Raw genomic sequence first — 21,734 nt, 5'->3', positions numbered from 1 at the left:
GCCCATTAATTGCAGCTACTGTGCCATCAATTGCAGCTACCGTGCCATCAAATGAAGCCACTGTGCCCACCAATTGCAGCCACTGTGCCCATAAATTGTAGCCACTGTGCCCATAAATTGCAGTAACTGTGCCCATAAATTGAAGCCACTGTTCCCATATATTGTAGCCACTGTGACCATCTATTGCAGCCACTGTGCCCAATAAATGCAGCCACTGTGCCCATCAACTGCAGCCACTGTGCCCATCAACTGCAGCCACTGTGCCCATCAATTGCAGCCACTGTGCCCATCAACTGCAGCCACTGTGCCCATCAATTGCAGCTACTGTGCCATCAATTGCAGCTACTGTGCCATCAAATGAAGCCACTGTGCCCATCAACTGCAGCCACTGTGCCCATCAATTGCAGCCACTGTGCCCATCAACTGCAGCCACTGTGCCCATCAATTGCAGCTACTGTGCCATCAATTGCAGCTACTGTGCCATCAAATGAAGCCACTGTACCCATCAATTGCAGCCACTGTGCCCATCAAATGAAGCCACTGTGCCCATCAATTACAGCTACTGTGCCATCAAATGAAGCCACTGTGCCCATCAATTGCAGCCACTGTGCCCATTAATTGCAGCTACTGTGCCATCAATTGCAGCTACCGTGCCATCAAATGAAGCCACTGTGCCCACCAATTGCAGCCACTGTGCCCATTAATTGCAGCTACTGTGCCATCAATTGTAGCTACCGTGCCATCAAATGAAGCCACTGTGCCCACCAATTGCAGCCACTGTGCCCATAAATTGTAGCCACTGTGCCCATAAATTGCAGCAACTGTGCCCATAAATTGAAGCCACTGTTCCCATAAATTGTAGCCACCGTGGCCATCTATTGCAGCCACCGTGCCCAATAAATGCAGCCACTGTGCCCATCAATTGCAGCCACTGTGCCCATCAACTGCAGCCACTGTGCCCATCAACTGCAGCCACTGTGCCCATCAACTGCAGCCACTGTGCTCATCAATTGCAGCTACTGTGCCATCAATTGCAGCTACTGTGCCATCAAATTAAGCCACTGTGCCCATCAATTGCAGCCACCATGCTTTCTCCATGCGTCTCTTCTTTCTTCCTGCTAGCCGTCTAATAGGATTGCCTGTCCTTTCAGCCAATCAGGTGACCGGTTTCATACCTGATTTTCCTGATTGGCAGAGAGGCGGTTCAATGTTAGAAAAGCGAATATCAATTTGCTTTTCTAACACACCTGGATGAGCTCTGAGCGCAATGCTCTGAGTCCACCCTATTTTGAAGCCTATTAGAGCCAGGTGCTGTAATTCTTGCGCCCGGTTCCCCCAAAAGGGTCCGGACGCATGAATAGGGGGTGGCCGCGGCGGATGAGTCTTATACCATGGTAAAGAATCGTTGATTAATGTCAACCATAGGGGTCTCGTTGGGGACTGCGATCCCCTCCATGATAATAAAATGGACTTCTTTGCATGAAAATCGAAGATTATGCGCTGAAAAGGAAGACGATCCTTCTCTCACCCGTTATTGCCGAATTCTCCTTGCCGGTTCCGGGGGATCAGAGTGGCTGAGCGAACTGTGACAAGGTGCCTGAAAAATCAAAGAGACCATAAAAAGCATCAATATTCTAAGATAGGAGACTTCGGGGCAGAAAAGGGGAAAATCAGGAGGTGACACACTTTCATCAGACGGAGGTGACAACACGGGAAGAATCAGCGGGGGGGGCAGCTTAGCAGCAAAGTGTTTGTTTACTCACGGCTTTGTTGCCATGATGACCGACCGATCACAAGAAATGCATTTGGCTCTCTCGAATAGTTTCCTGCGGAGAAGCAGATAAAACGACCCTTTAGTTTCGCTCTGGAACAGAATGCAAAGAGTACCTGTCACACCTCCCCCTTGGGTCAACAGAACCCGTCTCCGTGACGATCACCAGGGATTAGTGTCTCTGCGGGGGAGCGGGGGCAGCTCTAACGCTTTGGTTTTTGGCCTTCTTATGGAATTAAATATGAAGACTGAACAAGTCCGGGCTGCGTCTGATACCTGGGGAAGTTACAGGACCGACCTGGAACATGTATACGGAAAGTCAGAGGTGTTCTGGACCCCGTGACACAAATACTCAAATCAGAGGATCAGTGTAGCGTAGGGTGACCACATTTCCACACTACCATTCAGGGACCCCATATGGAAGAAAAATATATTTCCAATATATTTATTAAAAAAATATATATATTTTAAATATATTTACAATATATTGGCCTACGCAAATATACTGTATTTTTACATCTATTCCAAAAATGTAAATTAAAATATATTTTCCAAAGGCATATATTTGAAAATATATTCTTTTTAATATATTTGCCAGATATTTTTGAGCATCTAAAAAAATGCATTTAAACATATATTTTTAAATATACTTGTAAAGGCATTCCAAAATATAATTTAAATGCATTTTCCAAAGACATATATTGGAAAATATATTTTTAAAATATATTCTTCAGATTTTTTTTAACACATAAAAAAAGTAATTTCAACATATATTTGTACATATATTTGTAAATGTGTTCCAAAAATATAATTGTAATATATTTTCCAAAGGCATATATGTGAAAATATATGTTTGTAAATATATGTTTCAGATATTTTTGAACATATAAAAAAAATGCATTTGAACATATATCTTTAAATATACTTGTAAATGCATTCCAAAAATATAATTTAAATGTATTTTCCAAAGATATATATTAGAAAATATATTTTTAAAATATGTTTTTCTGAAAATATTTAGGGGCAGATTCACAAAGCGAGTACGCCGGCGTATCTAGTGATACGCCGGCGTACTTTCAAATTTCCCACGTTGTATCTTTGTTTTGAATCCTCAAAACAAGATACGACGGCGCCTGGGTTAGATCCGACAGGCGTACGTCTTCATACGCCTTCGGATCTTAGATGCAATTCTTTGGCGTCCGCTGGGTGGCGTTTCCCGCTGTTTTCCGCGTCGAGTATGCAAATTAGCTATTTCCATTTTTTTACGTCGTCTCTAGTCGGCTTTTTTCGGCGTATAGTTAAAGCTGCTATTTGGTGGCGTACGCAATGTTAAGTATGGCCGTCGTTCCCGCGTATAATTTAAAAAATTGTATTTCGTTTGCGTAAGTCGTCCGTGAATCGGGCTGGACGTAATTTACGTCCACGTCAAAAAAAATGACGTCCTTGCGATGTCATTTAGCGCAATGCACGGCGGGAAATTTAAGGAACAGAGCATGCGCAGTTCGTTCGGCGTGGGGACGCGCTTCATTTAAATGAAACACGCCCCCTACTCGCCGATTTGAATTACGTGCCGTTACGCCGCGAGAGATACACTACGCCGCCGTAACTTACACCGCAAATTATTTTTGGATTCAAAGCTACAAAAAGTAAGTTACAGAGGCGTAGCGTATCTCATATACGCTGCGCCCATGCAATTCTACGTGGATCTGCCCCTAGCATTTTAAAGGAGATCAGTGGCTTACTTACACCTCTGTCGAGATAATACTGTCCCCATTTCCACATTCAGGTCATTTCCCCTCACTTCCTGTCCCGGTGACACCAGAATAACAAATATAAAGGTGCAGGTGTCACCAAGACAGGAAGATTGCAATACAAACCAGATGTTTTAACCCTTTCCCCCAACCAAATTACCTGAAAAATTACCTCTTATGCCACGCTGATTTTAGGCTGCATTCTTGCGTTGACCGCTAGGGGGCGCTCCCATTGTGATCAGCGTATAGTACTGCTCCGTAAATCGAGGGCAGCGCAAAATATTTGCGGGGGCGCAGGGCAAAATCGTTGCCCTGCGCCTCCGCAAATAGAGCGCAAATGTACCTGAATCTGGGCCACAGTGTATTATAGTTATACTGTATAGTGCAGGGGTCTCTAAGTTTTTATGTTTTATTGTGTCCCCTGTCCTTCTATGTTCACTCACTTCCTAAATCCAGCGGCTCCGTCCGGGTCGAAGGCTTGTCTGGTGCTGAGATGCTTCTTGAGGAACCTCCACAGCTCTTCCAGGTCTTTGTATATGGAGTCCAAGTCTGATCGGCTCAGCTGGAGGCGGAAGCATTTCAGAGTCATAAGGGAGGCAGTAACTGTGGACCCCGAGTCCAGCATTTCATAGAAAAACTCATCACCAAAAATGAAATAAAATGCCAAATTCTGGGGTGTCACCAGAACCGGAATAGAGTAGAAATTTTCCAATGGGGACACTAGTTCCAGGAATTTCCTTAGTCTGGAGGGATTTTCTCTCACTTCCTGTTTTGTAAATGGGACAGGAACTAAAGGGAAATATGCCCAATGGGACACAGAGGTGCCAATTATTCATCACTGATTATTTTTTGCTAAACACACAAAAAAAAAAAGACCGAAAATTTAGAATTTTTTTTTTTCTTAGTTACTGTTATAAAACCGATCTCTATGGAAAGTTACATGAAGTCTATGTATGTTCCCTAGACGTATGATGCTGTCATAGCGATCGCTGTCGGGTCTTGTTGTGATTTAATCATGCCGATCCACGCCTCATCTCTCCCGGGTGGAAGTGTGATACTGACTCGTCTCTTAGTGATTCGTATTGCTCAGTTCTATGAATAAGCCAACACAAAGGGCCAAATACACAGATCTCTGTATAATCAGGAAATAAACATGATACAGTGACCTTTTGTTCCCATCTCACCTCCTCCATTGTCTTATAATGTAAAACGTTTGTGTCACATTATAAGACAATGGAGGAGGTGAGGTGGGAACATCAGGGTATCACTGCTGGGAAAGCCACAAACAGCAAAGGTCAGAGGACAAGAAAGGGATCCAAAATTAGAAGGATTCCATATATATAAGACACTACTGTACCTCCAGTGTGTGACCTCTGTGACTCCTGTGCATGCCTGTGACCCCAGTGTCTCCAGTGACCTCTGCACTCCTGTGACCCCTTTGTCTCCAGTAACCTCTACACCCTGACTCCACACTCCTGTGACACCAGTGTCTCCAGTGACCTCTGCACTCGACTTGCACTCCTGTGACACCAGTGTCTCCAGTGACCTCTGCACCCTGACTCCGCACTCCTGTGACCCCAGTGTCTTCAGTGACCTCAGCACCCCGACTTGCACTCCTGTGACTCCAGTGTCTTCAGTGACCTCTGCACCCCGACTTGCACTCCTGTGACCCCAGTGTCTCCAGTGACCTCTGCACCCCGACTCCTCACTTTTGTGACCCCAGTGTCTTCAGTGACCTTTGCAACCCGACTTGCACTCCTGTGACCCCAGTGTCTTCAGTGACCTCAGCACCCTGACTCACACACTCCTGTGACCCCAGTGTCTCCAGTGACCTCTGCACCCCGACTCCTCACTTTTGTGACCCCAGTGTCTCCAGTGACCTCTGCATCGCGACTTGCACTCCTGTGACCCCAGTGTCTCCAGTGACCTCTGCACCCTGACTTTGCACTTCTGTGACCCCAGTGACCTCTAGACCCTGACTCTGCACTCCTGTGACCCCAGTGACCCCTGTGCTCTGGGTCCACACTCCAGTGACCCCTGCACTCCGGGTCCACACTCCTGTGACCCAAGTGTCTCCAGTGACCCCTGCACTCTGAGTCCACACTTTTGTGACCCCTGTGCTCTGGGTCCACACTCTTGTGACCCCAGTGTCTCTAGTGACCCCCGTGCTCCGGATCCGCACTCCTGTGACCCCAGTGTCCCCTGCACTCCGGGTCCATACTTCTGTGACCCCAGTGTCTCCAGTGACCCCTGAACTCCAGGTCCACACTTCTGTGACCCCAGTGTCTCCAGTGACCTCTGCACTCCTGTGTCTCCAGTGACTGTTTTCCCTCCTGTGATCCCAATATCTCCAGTGGCCCCAGCATTCCTGTGCCTCCAGAGGCTTTATGACCTCAGTGCCATCAGTGACCCCAGCTCTCCTGTGCCTCCAAAGACTCAGTGACCCCTGTGACCCAGGTGTCTTCAGTGACCACAGTGCTCCTTTACCTCCAAAGACTCTGTGACCCTTGTACATGTCTGTGTACTCCCGTGACTCAAGGGCTTCAGTGACCCTGATGCCTCTAGTCACTCCTGTGTGTCTCCAGTGATCCCATTGTCCCCTGTGTACTCCTGTGCAGAGCTTTTTTTCTCAGAAAATAGGTGCAGGAACTCAACCACGACCCGTTCAGATTTCACAAACAGTAGAAGGGTCTTAAAGGGGCATTAAATATCAGGATTGCATTACATACAGAGTGCAGAGTTCAGGTGGTTACACACAGAGTGCAGAGCTGTCACTTGTAAACACAGAAACCAGACTTCTGTGTTTACAAGTGATTGTGGTGAGCAGGCTCCAAAGGGTCTGAGCCAAAGGTGGTGGAACTGAGTTCCCCCAAGTTCCCCCTGAAAAAAAGCCCTGCTCCTGTGTCATGCAGTGAGCCCAGAACATCCTGTGACTTCAGTGCGTCTCTGAAACCTGAGCCTCTAACCTCAGGTATGCTTCTGTTTTTCCTGATTTCTCTTTCTCTTGGGACCCCTCTCCATGACAGTGCTTTACCTAGGCTATACAGAGAGCAGAGCTGTGGTTGGGACCCAGGAGATCCTTCCACTGAAAGCTATATGCAGAAAACTACAGAAGGGTGGATACAAGACCAGTCACTCTGAAAATGGAGAGAGTACAGCTCTGATCAGGGAACTCCTGTACAGAAGATGTGCGTTCCCTCTGTACAGGATTACTGGAAGAAATACACAAAGCACACCAAGATTCAAGGAAGAATATACAAAGAATACACATGCCTCTTTAGAAAATGTTTGCTAAGCCTGGGTTTCAGCTCCAAATGTAAACTTTTAGTGAAGTCGTCCTGTAAATATACCCACTGCCCCCTTAGTGTAGCCCACGCCATAAAATACGTACCTTCATCCCACCTCCTGAGTTCTTGAATAGCATTTTCAGCTCCATTTTTAGGAAAACCATCCAGATCCTGTGCCTAGCGCGCACACACGCTACACCCCCATTCATCGCTATGTATGGTCCATGTCCTGCTGGATGGCTCCAGATAGAAGGTTGGTGCTTTGATCCACCTACTACCACCCATTACTATTAGTTTGTAAGGCCACCCATCACAATGATGAATAAAAACTAAGTTCTGGGAGGTGGAAGTACATGGGCCAAAGCACAGCTAATAAACAATTTCAATGCAATTTATTGCCCAAGGACCCGATCAACTATATGTAAGTAAGATAAGTAATAAATGTGGTTTAGAAAGTTGATGACCCCATTGCCCTGCCATACAGTATCCTGGTAAGCAGAAGGGTGAAATTGGGCATCATAGTAGTGTACCTGTCCCATGTCAACTTTGGAACTAGTTATCAATTAATAATCAATATACCAAATTATATTTCTATGATGTGCCATGTGTCTTTGCTGGGTGTCCATGCTATATGTGATGGACGTGTTACCTTGGTCTCCAGCTCAGCAAGCAGTTTCTGTAGCATATTCTGCCACTCAGACTCCTGTATTGCCAGTTTCTTGATCAGATCCTCCAGCACTGCATTGACCCCACCGATAGCCGCCTCCAGCTGAGAATGGCCTACTTTGGTTTCCAGTGCCCGCTTGTCAGCTTTCTGTCAAGATAATATCAGTAAATTAGTTACTTCCACCTCCTGTCTACAAACATCCAGGTCTACTCTATGCATACTGTATATAGCTTATAATCTTACTCAGGATGTCTGCAGATCGGCACCTTCACTTTGCTGGAACTTCACTCTATATACTACACCGATCAGCCATAACTTTATGAGAAGGTCCCCCTGTTTCCACCAAAACAGCCCTGATCCGTAGTGGCATGGACTTCACTACATCTCAGAAGGTATGCTGTGTTATCTGGCACCAAGACATCAGTAGCAGATCCTTTGCGAAGTGGGTCCTCCATGGATTGTACTTGTTTTTCGAGCATATCCCACAGATGCTCAATAGGATTGAGATCTTAAAGGGGTTGTAAAAGTTGATGTTTTTCACCTTAATGCATCCTATTCATTAAGGTGAAAAAAACACCTGGCAATCACCGGCCCCCTAGCCCCCCGCCCTTGTTTTACTTACCCGAGCCAGTTCACCTGCTTGGCACGTCCCCGGCGTCCTCTTCTCCATGGAGTCCTAGCGTTGATTGGATAGATTGATAGCAGCACAGCCATTGGCTCCCGCTGCTGTCAATCAAATCCACTGACACGGGCGCCAGGGGGTGGGGCCAAGTCATACACTCGGCGTCTATGGACTGCGAGTGTATGACTCAGGAGCGCGCCAGCAAGGTAACCCCCTCGGGAGAGCTCTTCTCCAAGGGGGTTATATAATGCAGGGAGGAGCGGCGAGAGCCGCCAAGGAACCCTAGAAGAGGATGTTGGGGGCCACTCTGTGCAAAACGAGCTGCACAGTGGAGGTAAGTATGACGTTTGTTATTAGGGTTACTAGGTTAAAGCGGAGGTTCACCCGCACATGACACTATTTCCCCCTAGATGGATGCTCGTTTTGTCTAGGGGAATCGGCTAGTTGTTTTAAAATATGATCCGTACTTACCGTTTACGAGATGCATCTTCTCCGCCGCTTCCGGGTATGGGTCTTCGGAAGCGGGCATTCCTATTTTGATTGACAGTCTTCCGAGAGGCTTCCGACGGTCGCATCCATCGCGTCACGATTTTCCGAAAGATGCCGTACGTCGGTGCGCAGGCGCAGTATAGAGCCGCACCGACGTTCGGCTTCTTTCGGCTACTAGTGACGCGATGGATGCGACCGTCGGAAGCCTCTCGGAAGACTGTCAATCAAGAAGGAACGCCCGCTCCCGAAGACCCATATCCCGGAAGCGACGGAGGAGATGCATCTCGAAAACGGTAAGTACGGATCATATTTTAAAACAACTAGCCAATTCCCCTAGACAAAACGAGCAGGAATCTAAGGGGAAAAGATAAAAAAAAACATAATTGGGTGAACTCCCGCTTTAAGGGTTTCCCATTGAAGAATAAGGCTAGGACTTAGGAATGGGAACAGGGACCTCCCCCAGAGGTCAAAGGTCAGAAGGCGGGTTACCAGAGGTCAAAGGTCACGGGACATGGCTGACCCACCCCCACCAAAGTGTACTGCCTACCCCAACTAAGTCGGGGAATGAACAAGTTGGGGAATGAACAAGTTGGGGAAAGCGACACGGCGGCAAATGAAAGGGGACGTATATATATGCCCATATGCCCATATGCCCAGCCGTGCCATTCTGTCGACGTAAAGGTTCGTGCGGCGGTCGGCAAGTGGTTAAAGCCAGTTAGGATTCAGATCTACTTTAACCCCAAAAGGCTTCAAGAATTGTACACCCACCAAATCAAGTTCCAACGCCAACTCCTCCCTGTTCAACTTCTTCTTCTCCAGCTCATCTATCTGACTCTGAAACGTCTGCAAAGAGAATAAAGAACAAACACATCATCACTGTGAGTTTTCTCACCACTTTTCACCTCTATTTATATCCCTCATCACACAAAGAATTACAGAAAGCACACAGAGAAGAACATAGAACATGTGATTAATACAGGATATATCTGCAATGAGTGATGTGACCTGGATTCCTAATCAGTATAAAGATCCCTCTTTTCTAGCACAGACTGGACAGTCATTACACATTTCATTGTCTTATTGTGCATGCTATTTAACATATCTATAAAATAATTCGATTTCCAACAAAATTTCCCTTTTTTTTATTAAATATTCCACTTTCTTTGTAGCACCCTCCCCCTAGCAGAGTAGGCTGCTTGGTAAAATGAGTTGACTCCATTGTAATCAGAGGAGCAGGGGTTGATTGTTTAGGGCTGCCCAGTTACTACTCCCTGGGGTGGATTCAGGTAGGGGCGCGCACTACTACGGAGGCGCAGCGTACCGTTTTTTACGCTACGCCTCCGTAAATTACTTGAGCTACGCTTCATTCACGAAGCATTTGCTCTGTAATTTGCGGGGGCGTTTCGTAAAAGTGGCCGGCGTAAGCGCGCGTAATTTAAATGATCCCGTAGGGGGCGTGGATCATTTAAATTAGGCGCGTTCCCGTGCCGAACGTACTGCGCATGCTCCGTCGGGAAAATTTCCCGACGTGCATTGCGGTAAATGACGTCGCAAGGACGTCATTTGCCTCGACGTGAACGTAAATGGCGTCCAGCGCCATTCACGATTCACTTACGCAAACAACGTAAATTTCAAAAATCGAGACGCGGGAACGACGTGTATACTTACCATTGGCTGCGCCTCCTAATAGCAGGAGCAGCCTTACGCAGAAAGCGACGAACGCAAACGACGTAAAACTCGAACGCCGGGCGCGCGTACGTTTGTGAATCGGCGTGAGTATGCAATTTGCATATTCTACGCTGACCACTATGGGAACGCCACCTAGCGGCCAGCGTAAGAATGCAGCCTAAGATATGACGGCATAAGAGCCTTATGCCAGGCATATCTTAGGCTACAGTCGGCGTATCGAGCTTTCTGAATACAGAAAGTTGATACGCCAGAGCTACTTAGCAATTACGCTGCGTATCTATGGATGCGCAGGCGTAATTGCTTGCTGAATCCACCCCCCTGTCTTCTAGAGGATTCTAGAATCATAGTGGACGGGCATGCAGCCTGAATATTTATGACACTTTAGCCAATCCCTGCGGAGGTGTGCCCAGTTGGTTAATGAGAGAGCCCATAAACAATGTAAGGCCTAAGCAGCAGGGTGCAGAGTCCCTGGGTCCAGTCCTCACTGGAGAGCCAGGAAAAAGTTGGTGAAAAAGAGTCCAGCTGTCCAATGGTGAAGTCTACATCTCCTTCACTAGGAAGAGGCTGGAGGATATTGACAAGAGGCAACCGTGATTACTCAGTGGTGTGTTAGGGAACCGAATGGCATCGCTTCCCTAACACTGACCCGCCTCTCAGCCAATCAGGTTGCTCAGGTCTAGTTACCTGTCACCTGATTGGCTGAAACAACAGGCGCTGCTATTGGACGCTTGACGGGAGAAGGAGTGCAGGAGACATGAAGGATCCAACTCGTCGCCGTCACCCGCTGCCCCACAAGACGGGGTAAGTACCAGGCAGATGGCGAGCGGGCAGGGGGCACACTAACACTGGCACAGTGGCAGCATTTGATGGGCACACTGGCAGCGTTTGATGGGCACAGTCATGATGGCACAGTGACTGCAATTGATGGCACAGTGGCAGCATTTGATGGGCACAGTCATGATGGCACAGTGGCTGCAATTGATGGCACAGTGGCAGCATTTGATGGGCACAGTCATGATGGCACAGTGGCTGCAATTGATGGCACAGTGGCTGCATTTGATGGGCACAGTCATGATGGCACAGTGGCTGCATTTGATGGCACAGTGGCTGCATTTGATGGGCACAGTCATGATGGGCACAGTGGCTGCATTTGATGGCACAGTGGCTGCATTTGATGGGCACAGTCATGATGGCACAGTGGCTGCATTTGATGGCACAGTGGCTGCATTTGATGGGCACAGTCATGATGGCACAGTGGCTGCATTTGATGGCACAGTGGCTGCATTTGATGGGCACAGTCATGATGGCACAGTGGCTGCATTTGATGGCACAGTGGCTGCATTTGATGGGCACAGTCATGATGGCACAGTGGCTGCATTTGATGGCACAGTGGCTGCATTTGATGGCACAGTGGCTGCATTTGATGGCACAGTGGCCAAAGGCAGCTCTAGGCTTTGTGAGGCCTTAGGCAAAATTTAGACATGAAGCCCCACTCACGCCCATAATGAATAAAGTTTCCGCCACCTGGCCCGACTCCTGACCCGAATAGGCAGCCGGCCAGACGCGGAGAGGCCAGGTGAGGGGTGCGGGCTGAAGGAGCAGCTCAGCTGCTATAGGGCCCCACATGGACTTGCGGCCCGACCGGTGTGCCCTGTGGCTGCCCGCACAGTTTTTACAGATGGCACCTGGAGCCTGTTGGTCAGTCCAGTGATCGAGCAGAGGCAAATGAGGCAGCCGCGAGGCCCCTGAGAGTGCGAGGCCTTAGGTGGCTGCCAAATTTGCCTAATTAGAGTGCCGCCTCTGACAGTGGCTGCATTTGATGGCACAGTGGCAGCTTTAGATGGCACAGTGGCTGCAATTGTTTGGGGGTTTTTTTCAATTTTTTTTTTAGTTTGTTTGCACCCCCCCAATTTTTTTTTAGCACCAGCCACCACTGCTCGTAATAGAACATTTCTTTGACACATGATCTATGTCTCCTCACCGCAGTCTCTGACAGGTCTGCAGCCAGTTTGTCTGTTTTTGTTTCCAGTTTCTGGAGGGCCAAGTTTAACTCATGGAGGCCATTCTGGAGGGCCTTGATGTCCACCTTGTCCTGCAGGTGAAAAGGAACATGGATTAACTGGAAGCACTCATACTTGTATGCTAATTAAAATAATACATTTTGTACTTGAAACCAGAGTCACAGCTCCTTTCTCTATCTGCAACATAGAGAGTGTCCTGACTCTCTTGTAGTCCAAGGGAGGGGGCGAGCCATGACACTCCACACCAGGGAGAAAGCCTCGCATTACGGTGTGGAGTTACAGACAGAAGAACAGGAAGTGAGGATTTCTCAGAAGAAATAAGGACATTTAAAAAGCAAAATGGAAGGATGAGGTAAGTGAAGGAGGACTGCACTAAGGGAAAGGAAGATATTTAGGGGGAAAAATTACCTTTACAACCCCTTTAACCACTTCCCGACCGCCTCATGTACATATACGTCGGCAGAATGGCACGGACAGGCACATCAACGTACCTGTACGTGCCTGCCTAGACGTGGGTCGGGGTCCGATCGGGACCCCCCCCGGTACTTGCGGCGGTCGGGTTCCCTCGGGGAGCGATCCGGGACGACGGCGCGGCTATTCGTTTATAGCCGCTCCATCGCGATCGCTCCCCGGAGCTGATGCACAGGGAAACTCGGATGTAAACACGGCTTCCCCGTGCTTCACTGTGGCGGCGTATCGATCGAGTGATCCCTTATATAAGGGAGACTCGATCGATGACGTCAGTTCTACAGCCACACCCCCCTACAGTTGTAAACACACACAAAGTGAACACTAACTCCTACAGCGCCCCCTGTGGTTAATTTACAAACTGCAACTGTAATTTTCACAATAAACAATGCAATTTAAATGCATTTTTTGCTGTGAAAATGACAATGGTCCCAAAAATGTGTCAAAATTGTCCGAAGTGTCCGCCATAATGTCACAGTCACGAAAAAAATCGCCGCCATTAGTAGTAAAAAAAAAAAAAATTATAAAAATGCAATAAAACTATCACCTATTTTGTAAACGCTATAAATTTTGCGCAAACCAATCGATAAACGCTTATTGCGATTTTTTTTTACCAAAAATAGGTAGAAGAATACGTATCGGCCTAAACTGAGGAAAAAAAAAAATTTAGAGATGTTTTTGGGGGATATTTATTATAGCAAAAAGTAAAAAATATTGCATTTTTTTCAAAATTGACGCTCTATTTTTGTTTATAGCGCAAAAAATAAAAACCGCAGAGGTGATCAAATACCACCAAAAGAAAGCTCTATTTGTGGGGGAAAAAGGAAGCCAATTTTGTTTGGGAGCCACGTCGCACGACCGCGCAATTGTCTGTTAAAGCGACGCAGTGCCGAATTGTAAAAACCCCTTGGGTCATTTAGCTGCGTATTGGTCCGGGTCTTAAGTGGTTAATGGAATCTGTATAGTAATTAGTAATATAGTAAGTAATATATGCAATGCTCTGCTGAGGACAAACCTTTCTGTTTTCATTAAAAAGTTTTTGTACATCCTGACTCAGGGTCTGTAACTGCTGCAGCAAATCTCCAGGAATGCCTTTCTTACCTATAATAGACAAAGGTCAATGAAAATCATTCTACAAAATTATTATAGTGGTTTTACCAGTGTGGAGCTAATATCATATTAAAAAAATAAAAACAATGTCCCCCAGTGTAGATCCATCATCAATCACGCCGCTCGCCGGCACGGGTCAGTGACGTCACAAGGAGGCAGTGTCACCAGGTGACGTCGCTGGGTGGGCCGCCTCTTAGCTGAACTGTCAGACAGCAGAGCAGGGAGATGGCGGAAGCCTTCGACATGAGCAAAGCTTTTTTTTTTTTTTTCGGGTCAGCAGTGGCAGCGGGTGACGTGACTGACAATGCATCTACACCAGAGGACATTGTTTTTTTTTTAAATAAAGGAATTGTCAAAAAATGTCTACGTGTTTTTATTTCTTTTTGACACTTTGGTGAATGGGTAGGGGTACAGTGTACCCCATACTCATTCAGATGGGAGGGCGGGATCTGGGGGCCCCCTTGTAAAAGTTGGCTTTCAGATTCCGATAAGCCTCCTGCCTGCAGACCCCCACAACCATCAGCCAGGGTTGTGGGGAAGAGGCCCTTGTCCCTATTAACATGGGACCCCCTAAAGCACCCCCCCCCCATGTTGAGGGCATGTGGCCTGATATGGTTTAGGAAGGGGGGCACTCGCTCTTCCCCCCCTTTTCCTGGCCTGCTGGGCTGCATGCACGGATAAGGGTCTGGTATGGATTTTGGGGGGACTTTTTTTTTAACTTTTGGCATGGGGGTTCCCCTCAAAATCCATACCAGACATAAGGGTATGAATTGGGGGGGGGGAGGAACCCCACACCGTTTAAAAAAAAATTGGTGTGGGGTTCTCCTTAAAATTCGTACCAGACCCAAAAGGGCCTGGTATGAAAGGGGGGGGTGATGATGTTCGTGCTTGTCTCATCAGATAATTTCCCACGCGTTGTAGTGATAGGTAGAGTTGAGCGGACACCTGGATGTTCGGGTTCGGACCCGAACCCGAACTTTAAAAAAAGAGTTCGGGTTCGGGAACCCGAACCCGAACTCAGAACCCCATTGAAGTCAATGGGACACAGACTTTTAGTAAAAAAAAAAAAAAAAATGCGCGGAGGTCCCCCCCAAATTCAATAACCAGACCCTTTAGGTCTGGTATGGATATTAAGGGGAACCCCGCCGTCAATTTAAAAAAAAATGACGTGGGGTTCCCCCTAAGTATCCATAACCAGACCCTTCAGGTCTGGTGTGGATTTTAAGGGGAACTCCACCCCAAATTTAAAAAAAAATGACGTGGAGTTCCCCCTAAAATCCACACCAGACCCCTTATCCGAGCACGTTGACCTGGCCGGCCGCAGAAAAGAGGGGGGAACAGAGTGCGCCCCCCCCCTCTCCTGAACCGCACCAGGCCACATGCCCTCAACATTGGGAGGGTGCTTTGGGATGCCCCCCAAAGCACCTTGTCCCCATGTTGATGGGGACAAGGGTCTCATCCCCACAACCCTTGCCCGGTGGTTGTGGGGGTATGCGGGCAGGGGGCTTATCAGAATCTGGAAGACCCCTTTAACAAAGGGGACCCCCAGATCCTGGCCCCCCCTGTACCCCTACCATTTCACGAAGGAAGTGTAAATAGTAGTTTTCAGAAAAAAAAAACACACACACCGTAGAACAAATTACTTTATTAATTAAACCAAATGAAAATCCAGCGGTGAAAATAGACGATCGATGCTGCTCCCTGCTCCATCGTTGTCTCTATCCAGCGCCGGGTGATGTCTCCAGCGACGGACGATTGGTCCAGCGATGAGAACATCCATCCATTCAGAGCACAGCTCAGCGAATGACGCGTTGATGCTTTGACGTTTCTTTTATAGGGGAGGCGGGCCACGCGTCACGTGACCCCCGTCCCCCTCTGACGCACACTCTGCTACGTCACTGGGCGCCAGTGCCCCCCCTCACGTCAGGCCAAAAGCGGTACTGCACACTGCTTTGGCCTGAATCCTGCTCGTTTTGCGAGACAACACTCGGATTTTTAGAAATACAATGCTCGTAATTGCGAAACGTTTCTTAACCGCGACATTAGTCGTCACTCACCCATCTGCAGGTCCAACCGTTTCAGCTCTTCCTCAATACTCTGGACTCGATTCTGCAGCCCCTCGTGTCTGCTGCTGAGGGTCCCCAAACTGTTCAGTACCTCCTTCACATTCTTCTGCTTTGTGTCGTTGCTGAGAGCCCAGTCTGAACTCTGTGGTGTGCAGAGACAGTTCTCAGATGAGACAGACAAGGGACATGCTGGAGGTCAGCGGAGGGCTTCCACCAGCAAGACGTGTAAATGTGCATATGATCATCATATATAAGCCCAACCAACTCCTCAGTACATAGCCTTATATACTATAGACTCACCTTTTCGGTCAGGGCGTCATGGAGCGATGGCCAGGTCACCAGCTCTACTGGGTCAGGGTAAGAGTTCAGTCTCTTCTGTAGACCCTCCTGTAAGCAAAGGTAGACATGATAAAGTGGACCTGTCAGAAAAATACATCCAGACCCTGCACTTTCTGCTTCCCAGCTCAGCCTTCGCTTCTTCCCTGCAGCAGCACAAGGTAAAGGAGGTGCACTGTAATGTAAGGGAGGGTGGGGACTCTTGACTTCTGATGGTGATCTGGACCCTCCTGTAAGCAAAGGTAGACATGATAAAGTGGACCTGTCGGAAACATTCATCCAGACCCTGCACTTCCTGCTTCCCAGCTCAGCCCCCGCTTCTTCCCTGCAGCAGCACAAGGTAAAGGGGGTGCACACTGATGTAATGGAGGTTGGGCACTCTTGACACCTGATGGTGGTGGGGGGGGGGTTGGCATCTGATTTAAGGGGGGGGGGGGTGTTGATCTGGACCCTCCTGTAAGCAAAGGTAGACATGATAAAGTGGACCTGTCGAAAAATTCATCCAGACCCTGCACTTTCTGCTTCCCAGCTCAGCCCCCCGCTACTTCTCAGCAGCAGCACAAGGTAAAGGGGGTGCACTATGATGTAAGTGAGGGTGGGGACTCTTGACACCTGATTGTGGGGGGGGGGGGGGTGGCATCTGATGTAAAGGGGTGAGTTGATCTGGACCCTCCTGTAAGCAAAGGTAGACATGATAAAGTGGACCTGTCGGAAAAATTCATCCAGACCCTGCACTTTCTGCTTCCCAGCTCAGCCCCCCACTACTTCCCCGCAGCAGCACAAGGTAAAGGGGGTGCACTATGATGTAAGGATTGGCACTCCTGATGGTGGGAGGGAGGTTTGGCATCTGATGTAAGGGGGGTGGGTTGACCTGGAGATTTATAGCTAGATTCACATAGCTTGCCCTAACTTTGCGGCGGCGTAGCGTAGCTTGTTTACACTACGCCGCCGTAAGTTAGCGAGGCAAGTACATGATTCTCAAAGTACTTGCCTGCTAAGTTACGGGCGGCGTAGCGTAAATCGGGCGGGCGTAATGGCGCCTAATTCAAATTTAGCTGAGGGGGCATGTTTTATGGTAATGGGGCTGACGTGATTGACGTTTTTTTGGAACGGCGCATGCACCGTCCGCCTACATATCCCAGTGTGCATTGCGGCAACGTATGCCGCACGGGCTTATTTGTTTCGACGTGGACGTAAATGACGTAAATCCCTATTCACGGACGAATTACGCAAACAACGTAAAATTTTCGAATTTCGAAGCGGGAACATTGGCTACGCCACCTAGGGGGCATGTTTATCTTTAGGTGGCCTATCTCTTACGGAAACGGCGTATCTTTACTGCGTCGGCCAGGCGTACGTTCGTGAATAGGCGTATCTAGTGATTTACATATTCTACGCCGACCGCAATGGAAGCGCCACCTAGCGGCCAGCCTAAATATTGCACCCTAAGATAGGACGGCGCAAGCCGTCGTATCTTAGATAGGTTTAAGTGTATCTCTGTTTGAGAATACACTTAAACTTTTGTACTTTATATGTTTATTTGTTTTTTTCTTTTCTTTACATAAAACAGCATATGGAAAGGCACAGGGCAAATACTCTGCCAAAAACAAACATGAATACAATCCTCTTGACAAAAAAAATACATACATATTCGCTCTGGACCCTCCCATAAACTCCCTCACTAAATCTTCCCACTCTGACCCTTTTCTTAGTCATCACTCTCTCTCACAGAGAGACAAGTGATGCATCTGCCCTTTCCCAGCTCCCCCCCTCAAAAGACGAGAGAAAAAAAAAAAAAAAAGAGAAAAAAAAGAAAAAAAGATAAAAGAGGGGGAGAGAGAAGGGGAGCCCCATCCTCTCCCTCCCTTAAACCACAATTCATAACAGGAAAGTCGGTTTATCCTTCATATTATATTTTACATTATAATTCCCTGCGCGTATCCGATTCTTCATTTATCAGGTTCAGTCATTAATCTTTTCCCCTCATCTGAATTTTTAAACAAATTCCAGCTCTTCCACGTTTCTTTGTATAGTTTATTTTTACCCTTAGCTGAGAGAACTAGGTCTTCCATAGCTAGACCTATGGAACACTTAAACTTAGGTCGGCGCAGATTCCGAGTTGCGTCGACCTAACTCCTCCTGAATCTAGCTATATGTCTTACAAATAAAGCTAACCCTCTGACGGCAACCATAATGCTGATGAGTTTTTTACCCCTGGTCTAGGGAATGACTTTTTAGTATTTATCTCTGACGAACTTTAACAGAAGAGGGGTTTAGGATCACAAGATACACCAAAGGATTGATAGCAATATTCAGAGGACAAACTTCTCTCTAATCTTCTTATGCCCCCTACACACGATCGGAAATTCCGCCAGCAAAAGTGAGCTTGTGTATGCTCCATCGGACTTTTGCTGTCAGAATTTCCGAGCAAATTACGATCGTCTGTAGCAATTCCAATACGCTAAATTCCGACGCATGCTCGGAAACAATTTGATGCATGCTCAGAAACAATTCGACGCATGCTCGGAAACAATTCGACGCATGCTCGGAAGCATTGAACTTAAAGAGGTTGTAAAGGAATTTTTTTTCCCCCTAAACAGCTTCCTTTATCTTAGTGCAGTCCTCCTTCACTTACCTCATCCTTCCATTTTGCTTTTAAATGTCCTTATTTCTTCTGAGAAATCCTCACTTCCTGTTCTTCTGTCTGTAACTACACACCGTAATGCGAGGCTTTCTCTCTGGTGTGGAGAAAGCCTCTTGAGGGGGGAGGGGGCGAGCAGGCAAGTCAGGACACTCTCTACTTTGCAGATAGAGAAAGGAGCTGTGTGTTAGTGGGCGTCCTGACAGTCCTGCTCGCCCCTTCAAGAGGCTTTCTCCACACCAGGAAGAAAGCCTGGCATTACTGTGTGGAGTTACAGACAGAAAAACAGGAAGTGAGGATTTCTCAGAGGAAATAAGGACATTTAAAAGCAAAATGGAAGGATGAGGTAAGTGAAGGAGGACTGCACTAAGGTAAAGGAAGCTATTTAGGGGGGAAAAAAATCCTTTACAACCCCTTTAATTTTCTCAGCTCGTCGTAGTGTTTTACGTCACCGTGTTCTTGGCCGTCGAACGTTCAGAGAACTTTTGTGTGACCGTGTGTATGCAAGCCAAGCTTGAGCCGAATTCCGTCGGAAAAGCCATCCAAGGTTTTTCCGACGGAAATTCCGCTTGTGTGTACGGGGCATTACAGCATCCTTTCCTGGAGGTATATCTAGGACTCTATAAGAGCAGCCCCAGTCCATGTAACAACCTCTGGCACTTAGATCCCCTCTAGCACAAGCACACCCAAATTCCACAGCAAGGTCTTTACTCTTAATGTCCTTGGAACTGTCTACCACCCAGCCTCCACACGTAGATCCTCAGAGATAGAGATAAAAAGATTCTTCTCCAGACCTTGTCCTCAGAGCAGTACCCTCCAGCAAATACTACTTTAGCAGTCTTCCTTTGGCCCACAGTCCAGCTCCCTTCTAGCACAAGCACACAGAAATCCGCAGAAAGGTCTTTATTATCAATGTCCTTGTTTGCCACCCAGCCTCCACAGGTAGATCCTCAGTGAGGGAGATAAAAAGATCCTTCTCCAGAAATTCCCGCCGGCGTATCATTGTTTTGTATTCGCAAAACAAGATACGCCGGAATTAGGCTAGGACCCGACTGGTGTAAGTCACTTACACCATCGGATCCAAAATGCAATACAACGCTGGCCGCTAGGTGGCGTTTACGTTCAGGTCTCATTTGACTATGCAAATGAGCCTGATACGCCGATTCAAGAACGAATTTGCGCCGCGTCGTCATCGTTTACGTCGTTTCCGTAAGCGTAAGGTTACCCCTGCTATATGAGGGGTAACCTTACGCCAGTCCACCGTATGGCATGTTAAGTATGGCGTCGGGTCCGCGTCGTCTTTTTCCGTCGGTTACGTCGTTTTAATAAGTCGTTCTTGAATACGACTTTACGTCAATGACGCTCACGTCGGCGTCATTGACGTTTTCCGTCGTGAGCTGGAGCATGCGCACTGGGCTATTTTTCAGCCCGGCGCATGCGCAGTTCGATCGGCGCAGGGGCGCGCTTAATTTGAATACAAGCCGCCCCCTTTGAATTACGCGCCCATACGCCGGGCCATTTACACTACGCCGCCGCAAATTACGGAGCAAGTGCTTGGAGAATACGGCACTTGCTCCAGTAAGTTGCGGTGGCGTAGTGTAAATGGATTACGCTACGCCAACGCGGGATCTTGGAGAATCTGTCCCTCTGTACAGACGGGAATCAATCTTAGCACCCCACAGCTCAAACTCATGACTCACAAATGAGCTATGACTAAGCACTAAGCATTAGTGCAAAACGCGTCGGCTGTGTGTTCTTGCTGTGGCTTGCAGTGCTTTTATCCAATTTTTTATCAATAAAGGCAACCAAAAGATTTTTTTTGGAGTGCGGCTGTCCAAATACTTCTTTCCACTTTTGCTTCATGCATTGCCAGCACCCTTGGTTTCTGTGAGGAGACCAATCACCAAGTACATCCACCTGGAGCGGTAACTCCCCTTCCCCATAACCCACCAATGAGCTGAAAGCCCCCCTCCCTTAGTACATCAAACCCAACATAACTGCTAAAGAACTCTTTTCTTTTTTATTTTACCCCGTGTGTCACGTTACTTCTTTTTTCTGTTGGTGCACTGCACTTTATGTGTGATGAGTAGGGTGCTGGTCCTCGGGCCAGCTCTGAAAGTCTTGGGAGTGGGCGGACATGGCCTTCTGGCTTGATTCGCCTGCTCTCATGGGGTCCCTCTCCGGGGGGAGCCTCACCGAGGAGGGTTCTGTTTCGGCAGTCCCTCCGAGGAGTTTGAGGTCTCCCTTCGGGGGGAGCCTCACCGAGGAGGGTTCTGTTTCGGCAGCCCCTCCGAGGAGTTTGGGGTCTCCCTCTCCAGGGGGAGCCTCACCGAGGAGGGTTCTGTTTCGGCAGTCCCTCCGAGGAGTTTGAGGTCTCCCTTCGGGGGGAGCCTCACCGAGGAGGGTTCTGTTTCGGCAGTCCCTCCGAGGAGTTTGGGGTCTCCCTTCGGGGGGAGCCTCACCGAGGAGGGTTCTGTTTCGGCAGTCCCTCCGAGGAGTTAGGGGTCTCCCTTCGGGGGGAGCCTCACCGAGGTGGGTTCTGTTTCGGCAGTCCCTCTGAGGAGTTTGAGGTCTCCCTTCGGGGGGAGCCTCACCGAGGAGGGTTCTGTTTCGGCAGTCCCTCCGAGGAGTTTGGGGTCTCCCTTCGGGGGGAGCCTAACCGAGGAGGGTTCTGTTTCGGCAGTCCCTCCGAGGAGTTTGGGGTCTCCCTTCGGGGGGAGCCTCACCAAGGAGGGTTCTGTTTCGGCAGTCCCTCCGAGGAGTTTGAGGTCTCCCTTCGGGGGGAGCCTCACCGAGGAGGGTTCTGTTTCGGCAGT

General features: G+C 48.2%; 1 protein-coding gene across 1 annotated transcript in view; it reads right to left on the bottom strand.

The window, feature by feature from the left end:
- Window positions 1-21,734, bottom strand: part of C6H16orf96 (chromosome 6 C16orf96 homolog) — a 42,115-nt gene that overhangs the window by 9,680 nt on the left and 10,701 nt on the right. The window contains exons 5-13 of the mRNA XM_040356279.1: window positions 16,242-16,328; window positions 15,933-16,083; window positions 13,781-13,866; window positions 12,258-12,368; window positions 9,356-9,430; window positions 7,459-7,623; window positions 3,966-4,084; window positions 1,764-1,826; window positions 1,529-1,597 (exon numbers count right to left, since the gene is read on the bottom strand). Coding sequence (XP_040212213.1) covers window positions 1,529-1,597; window positions 1,764-1,826; window positions 3,966-4,084; window positions 7,459-7,623; window positions 9,356-9,430; window positions 12,258-12,368; window positions 13,781-13,866; window positions 15,933-16,083; window positions 16,242-16,328 — 926 coding nt within the window. The remainder of the gene's footprint in view (window positions 1-1,528; window positions 1,598-1,763; window positions 1,827-3,965; window positions 4,085-7,458; window positions 7,624-9,355; window positions 9,431-12,257; window positions 12,369-13,780; window positions 13,867-15,932; window positions 16,084-16,241; window positions 16,329-21,734) is intronic.

The sequence above is a fragment of the Rana temporaria genome, chromosome 6 (genome assembly GCF_905171775.1).
Source record: "Rana temporaria chromosome 6, aRanTem1.1, whole genome shotgun sequence".
Classification (NCBI taxonomy): Eukaryota; Metazoa; Chordata; class Amphibia; order Anura; family Ranidae; genus Rana; species Rana temporaria.
The sequence above is the reverse complement of the archived record's forward strand: the minus strand, read 5'-3'. Positions and strand labels throughout refer to the sequence as shown.